This window comes from Cololabis saira, chromosome 12 (genome assembly GCF_033807715.1).
Source record: "Cololabis saira isolate AMF1-May2022 chromosome 12, fColSai1.1, whole genome shotgun sequence".
In the NCBI taxonomy this organism is placed as follows: Eukaryota; Metazoa; Chordata; class Actinopteri; order Beloniformes; family Belonidae; genus Cololabis; species Cololabis saira.
In genome coordinates this window covers 38,194,154-38,201,653 of record NC_084598.1, presented here as the reverse complement: position 1 = coordinate 38,201,653, position 7,500 = coordinate 38,194,154, and the positions used below count along the sequence as shown (strand labels likewise).

Below are 7,500 nucleotides of genomic sequence, written 5' to 3'. Positions count from 1 at the left end.
GGAACGGACTCGGACCACCTCCAGTAAATCCAGAACCTCACCACCCCGGAGGCCAACCCAAAGCTGGTTGAGGACAGCATGGCCGTATTACCCTTAAAATAGAAATAATTGTTCCTTTTTATCTTTTTTTTTTTTTTTTTTTCACCTTGTCTGCACACATATTAATGGTTAATACCATGCTGGTAAGAACCTACGGCATATATATGTGCATTGTTACTATATTTAATATACCGTATTTTCTGGACTATAAGCCGCTACTTTTTTCATAGGTCTTGAACCATGCGGCTTATACAAAGGTGCGGCTATTCTGTGGATTTTTCTTCCACCGCTCGGGCGCTCTAACCGGAATTAGAATAAAAACTAAGACAAAATAAATGCAAAGAAGAATACGCTACTTCTTCTTTAGCAGATAGAAGTAGGTAGAAGCAGATTTCAAACAGATAAATACATAAATAAATACTGGTTATTTTCTCTTGGTTCTGTCCAGTTTTAATCAGCAAAGTTGCTGCCGTGTTAAAAGACACTGTTAGGAAAGGATCTATTTAGGTACAAACATGTACATCATTTACAGTTCAAAATGGTTCTGTACATGTAGTAACTATCTAACAACATAAATATTTGCGGCTTGCATATCTTTTTTTTTTAAATAGAGCGGATGGGCTTATATACAGGTGCGGCTTATAGTCCAGAAAATACGGTATAAACATATATATATGCATACATACGCATACACATACATATATACACATACAAACCAAGTTGTTTTTTTGTTTTTTGTTTTTTTGTGGGGGGGGTGACATCCGTCAGCACGTCGAGCACTAGAAATCTAAAAGAAAAAAAAAAAAAAAAAGAAACAAAAACAGAGCAGACACGAAACCAGCGCGGAACCGGCAGAAACACGAGCAGCAACCGTCCCAGGTCTCGAGATCCAATCACAATCTGAGCTAAGCTACCGCGATTAACTAACCCCAAAAAACTACAGAGCCAGCATGCATGTGAACGAGCCGATGTGTGTGTGTGTGTGTGTGTCTGTGTGGTTCCTTTTTATCTCTTATCTGAAAACCCAGGACTCAGATTTACCTAAAGGGCCAAGCGATCGGTAGCTGAACCTAGACCACGGCCCTAATTATGCAAACATTTGAGGCTTTGTTTAATTTTATTAATATACATCCCCAGTGTAGTTGTGATGCCACGGAGAAACAACATTCATGTTCATGCTGTAAATATGTTTCGTCTCAATCTTGACAAGAAGAAAAATAAGCAAACAGCAGTTCTTGAAATGTTGATCTATTGGTTTAAAGGTTATTTATGAGTGTAGCTCTATAAAAACATGCAGAGTTGAAGCTGCAACGGATCTTTTGTTTGATTATTTAAAGCTGAAAAAAAAACACTCTCAACAGGTCTGATCTGGGACTTGTGTTCTCTTTATTTTTGTTGTAAAGCTTGTTTTTACATTGGCTCGATTTTTTCACTGGCCTGGACGTCTTGGCTCTCGGACACCAGCTTGCCGTCCACCAGAGTCTGAACGATGGTCACCACCTTGGTCTGGACCTTCTTCGTAGCGGGTTCCTCCACACTGACGAGGAGAAAGAAACAACAGAACATAAGCCAATTAAGTCGCAGTTTCCGCGTACGTCGGACCGCTAAGTGCCCTTTTTCCAGCAAACCGGTTCTGGGCCAGTGCTCTAGTTTGGAACCGGGCTTTCTGTTTCCACTGACAAAGAAATGGCTCCGGGCCAGAAGAACCAGTTCCAAGGTAGCACCAAGGGGGGCGGAGTTGTTAAGACCAACGGCAATAGCATGGGAGACAGAGACATTTTCAAATAAGAATGAATCTGGATGCAGCAAAGCATCATGGGTCTGAGGAGGAGACAATCTGTCTTTTAGAGATGTGTCCACGGAGGAGCTACGAGGACCAAGTCCTATTAGAGCAGATACCTGGTTGTTGCTGCAACTTTCACACAAACACAGCGACGTAACTGACGTTTGCAGTGACGTAATGATGTAGCTCCTCTTAGCACCCGAGTTGTAGAAAAGCAAACTCAGCGGGTTCGCAAGTTGAACCAACACTAGCACCGGCCTAGAACCAGCCCTGGAACCAGTTTAGTGGAAAAGGGGTATAAGTGGCCATGACTTGAGCCTAGGGTTGCCACCTTTCAGAAATAGAAATAAGGGACGCCCCGATTTCAGCAGCGCAGGAGCCAAAAAAAAAGCCCCAAAATATATATATATATATATATATATATATATATATATATATATATATATATATATATATATATATATATATATATATATATACTGTATATAATAATAGTAATAACATATAAAGATCTGGCACAGATGCAGCAGCTGTCTGGCACATACATTATTATTATTATTATTATTATATACAGTATATATATATATATATATATATATATATATATATATATATATATATACTGTATATAATAATAGTAATAACATATAAAGATCTGGCACAGACGCAGCAGGTCCTGTTGTCCCCCCACATTTTTTTTTCTCAAATAAAGGACAATTCCGTATTTTACGGGACGGGTGGCAACTAGGGATGCCCCGATACCGATACTGGTATCGGTATCGGGGCCAATACTGCCCTCATGTACTCGTACTCGTACTCGCAAAAAGTCTCCGATACCACGCACCGATACTTCATTGTTGTTGTAGTTACTGGTTAGCGCCGCTAGAGGGAGATGTTGAGCCGCCCCGCGGCTCCCCGGGTCAATCTGCAGCCTGGCTGAGCAGCAGCAGCAGAGCTGCTGCTCTGTGGCTGTAGCCAGCTGTTCCATGTTTCAGTAAATTCTATCTTCCTTAATTATACAAATTGGACGGTTGAGTGATACCCTTACTCACAGGGAACTTTATTAAACACTCCACGTAACTCACAGTACAACATAAACAATCCCATTGTTACATTCCGGTTAGCCGCGTTAGCCACGTTAGCCGGTTAGCCATGTTAGCCGGTTAGCCGCGCCTACAGCCCGCAGTCTGTCTTGCTTCTGCCGTCGTCCCTTATTTTGAAATATGTCCACCCTGCTGACATCCCGCTTACATTAATTGTCACTATCTTGCCTGAAACGGCACTGCCAGTCTCACCCACGTATCACTATATATAACCCGACTGTAGCAATGTCATTGTTTATGTTCTTCTTCTTCTTCTTCTCTGTTTTATTGGCGGATCGCAACCAACTTTAAGGTGCATACCACCACCTACTGTACAAGAGTGTGTAAAATCATTTCATTTAGCCTGTTTTTTAAATTCTATTTGATTGTTTATGTTGTTTCACACGGACGGCTTCAGGTGAAGCACCGCACATGCGCAGTTGATGTACCTGCGATGAGACTAAAGCACGGAGGAAAGACCGGCCGGCTGAGTTTTGTTTAAAATTGAATTTCTGTTGCAAATAAAACCTGTCTTCCAATTCATTGCATTTTTAGCCTAGTTATTTTTGTGGTCCAAGTATCGGATCGGTAGGCTACTCGGTATCGGCGAGTACACAAATTAAAATACTCGTACTCGGTGTGAAAAAAATGGTATCGGGACATCCCTAGTGGCAACCCTACTTGAGCCTATCATGTGGCGGCGGGAGCATCATATCGACCCAGACGGATCCCTTTTCATTTCCATATCAAAGCAGCTTCATTTTTTGCATGAAGCTCATTTGACTATTATATGCAAAAGAGCAAAAAGATGCTGCACTTTTATGTGTTGCATTCACTGTAGCGTGTATTTTTGGGATTCCTGGTACTCACATTATCTCGCCTTCCAGCAGCCTCCGGTACTCGGCGATCTCGGCCTGCAGCTTCACCTTGATGTCCAGCAGGATTTCATACTCGGTCGTGTTCAGCTGGATGTTGCTGCGGATCTGAGTCAGTTCCTCCTGTAGCCTCAAGATGATCACGTTGTACTTCTCCACCTCGATGTTGTAGCGCGCGTCGACGTCGTGCACCGCCGCCTCCAGGGACGCAATCTGTTAGGAGGTGAAGGAGTTCACTTTCTGTTTTACAGACAGCTGTTAGCAGAGGAATCCGGCTTTCTGATTACCCGTACACCAAGACTTGCTTTAGTTTCTGGACCAATCAAAAGGTTATTGGCGTGTTTTTGCAGAACCGATGGGTGGAACCCAGATAGTAGACACCTTCGAGTCTAATCTGGGAAGACGTTAACGGACTGTGTTGCATGAGCCGGATGATGACCAAACTTGAGTGAAGTTTGACTTGGGATACGACCACTATCTCTTATCATTTTTATGCTGATGACATCCAGTTATATTGTTCTTTTAAACCAAACGATTTTAACCAATTGTCCATTTTTAACAACTGTTTGGATGCAATTAAGATTTGGATGGTTGATAACTGTCTTCAATTAAATTCAGACAAGACAGAAGCCCTTATAGTTGCTCCTGAAAATCATATCCCAAAAATAAAACAATATATGGGGTCTCTGTCACTCGACAATCATGTCAGTCATCTGGTGAGTTCATGCTTTTTCCAATTAAGGAATATAGCTAAATTAAGATCCGTGGTTACCAAGGTTGAGATGGAGATGGTTGTTCATGCTTTTATTTCTTCTCGCTTAGATTATTGTAATTCTCTTTTTACCTGTTTAAATCAGACCTCCTTAAATCGTCTCCAAACTGTCCAGAATGCAGCAGCCCGGCTTCTAACTAGTAGTAGTAAGAGAACACACATCACTCCAATTTTATCCTCTCTTCACTGGCTTCCCATTAAATTTCGCATCCATTTTAAAATACTGGTGCTAACTTTCAGAGCTTTGCATGGCCAAACACCACAATACATCACTGACCTCCTCCTACCTTATGCGCCAAATCGGGCTCTTAGATCAGCACACCAATCGTTACTGTCTGTCCCTCAAACCCATTATAAATCCAGAGGTGACCGTGCTTTTCAATCTGTTGCGCCTAAACTATGGAATGCTCTCCCTTCACAACTGCGTTTTCTAGAATCATGTGAAGGCTTCATGAAGCAGCTGAAAACGTTTTTATTCAGACAGGCTTTTGGTTAACCGTTTATTTATTGTGTCTCTGCGTTGCTGCTATGTTTTTAATGTGCGTTGCGACTATGTTTTTAACATGCCAGCCCAGTGCTGTTTTCTGTACCTTGTTAATTTTATCTAGGTTTTTATATATATGTATACTATTGGTATCTTTTCTTTTTAATCTCTTTTAATTTGTGTGCCTTCTTTTAATGTAAAGCACTTTGTGATTTTATATCTGTGAAAGGTGCTATATAAATAAACTTTACTTACTTACTTACTTACTATTGTGGGGGTCCAGCGTGGCCCGAAAGGCCCAGAAAGGGCCATGTCTTGGGGATGTGAGGGAAATTTCAGACAGCCAGACTCACCATGAGCTAATGTTGTCAATCACAGTTGTACTTTATGAATTGATTGTATGTTTGATTTTGTATTTTATTGTCTGGACCCCAGGAAGACTAGCTTTCATTTTGGCGTCAACTGGGGATCCTTTTAAATAAACAAATAAACAGCCAAAAGTGGGCCGGAAAAGCTGCAGAAGTTGGCCGGATTTGGCAGGATCAAGCTATCCTGGTGTTAAAAGAATTCAAATGTTCTTAAAAAAGGGCATTTTGTTGATTTTAATGGTTCGTTGTTGTTGTTTTGGGGAAAGGAGTAGGAGGGTCTACTGTTATTGGCATGAAAGCTGATTTCCTTTCATCTTACTTTAATTTCTGGGGTCTGCGGAGTAACTTGGCCCCCTGCAGAACGTCCAAAGCTCCAAACCCGTTTTTCTCATTTCAGCATCGTCTGGTTGGTCAGATTCTCGGGGGGGCGTGCAACACGACAACATAAAATCCCTCTCTAACGTGTAAGAGCCAGAAAGTTTGCCTCATCGTTTGTTGCTTCCATCCCTTCGTAATCCTTCACTAGTTCCAGGTTCAGATCAATAATCTATAATGTCACTAGGGGTGGGCGATACGGGTAACTCATGATTCAATACTGTGGCGATATGTGGCCAATGATAATGATAATATCACGATACACAATATCTACGATGTTCGATATATTGTAAGAAATTTCATCAACAATATATCACGATATATGTGACTGAAAAAAAAGATACCCATAAAGAGGAAAACGTGTAGTTATGCATTTATTCAATGCCAAAACAATGTACAAAGAAAGTGCATTTGTATAGAGCCTCACTGCCTCCTAGGCTTGTAAATGTAAACACTGTACAGCTGGACAAGTTAAAGTGCATGAACAATAGTGCGGTGACAACCGCCTAAATCAATTATGTGTGTTGTATAAATAAAATATCGATATTTGCTGTCAGTTTATCGATTATTTATTGCGACAGAGAGTGCAACAATATATTGCAATATCGATTTTCTCCCCACCACTAAATGTCACAGACAGATGTCCAAGTCCAACAATGAAGTTAAAATACCCAAGCCCCCAAGAAATTGGCCTTAAAGGAGTCTTTAAAGCCAATTTCTTGTCATCTTACTTTAATTTCTGCCACCTGCACAACTCCCAAAGCTCCAAACTCGGTTTCCTCATTTCAGCATAGTCTGATTGGTCAGATTCCTGAGGGGGCGTGCACTATACCATGACCATATAAGGAAGTTCCTCTCTAACGCGTAAGACAGAACCAGAAAGTTTGCATCATTTTTGTTGCTTCTATCCCTACGTAGTCCTTCACTAGTTCCAGGTTCAGATCAATGATCTATAATGACGCCGACAGAGGTCCAAGACCTGAAAACAATGAGGTTCAAAATACACCCACCCCAGGGATCATTGGTCCAGGGACCATTGGTCAGGGAGGACAGCAGATTCTTACCAGACTGAGCGCGGCCTGAAGTTCAATCTCCATTCCCTGATACCTCCTCCTGGTCTCGGTCACCTCGGTCATGGCCATCTTCAGGGCTGTCGAGGTCTCTGTCATCTTCACTTTAACCTCTGTGATCTGAAGACGAGATAAAGACACGTCATGCTTCGTCAAGCCCGACCTCTGAACCCCCCCCTTGGTTCACCTGGGTGACTCCCGCCGTACCTGAGTTTCGCTCCACGCCTCGAGCTCCTCCTTGTTCTTCACAATGATCTTCTCGTACTTGGCCCTCATGTCCTCCATGATCTTGGACAGGTCCAGCCCTTTGGCAGCGTCCACGTCCACGTGCACGCCGACCTGCGTGATGTGGGCGCGCAACTCGGAGAGTTCCTGTTGGGGAGGAAACAGCCGATGAGGGTGGTGGGGTCATCCTAGTGTTGTTTTAGTCAGCCTGTTTCAGTTCTAGTTCTAGTGTAGTCTTTGGGTCCAGCTATCATTTTAGTTTTTATTAGTTTTAGTCACGTTCATTCTCCTTTTAGTCGTGTCAAGTTTCAGTCGACTAAACGTCTGAGCATTTTAGTCTAGTTTTTATTCGTCGACGATATTGCATTATATATTAAATTATCGTTATCGTCACATGACCAAGCAACTTTAGATTGATGTATGGTGG

The 7,500-nt window shown here is 42.0% G+C and overlaps 1 protein-coding gene across 1 annotated transcript in view; it reads right to left on the bottom strand.

Moving 5' to 3' along the window:
- Positions 1 to 1,403: 1,403 nt before the first annotated feature.
- Positions 1,404 to 7,500, bottom strand: part of LOC133457470 (keratin, type I cytoskeletal 18-like) — an 11,507-nt gene continuing 5,410 nt past the window's right edge. The window contains exons 4-7 of the mRNA XM_061736791.1: positions 7,056 to 7,220; positions 6,843 to 6,968; positions 3,775 to 3,992; positions 1,404 to 1,576 (exon numbers count right to left, since the gene is read on the bottom strand). Of these exons, the coding sequence (XP_061592775.1) occupies positions 1,450 to 1,576; positions 3,775 to 3,992; positions 6,843 to 6,968; positions 7,056 to 7,220 (636 nt within the window). The 3' untranslated portion in view covers positions 1,404 to 1,449. The remainder of the gene's footprint in view (positions 1,577 to 3,774; positions 3,993 to 6,842; positions 6,969 to 7,055; positions 7,221 to 7,500) is intronic.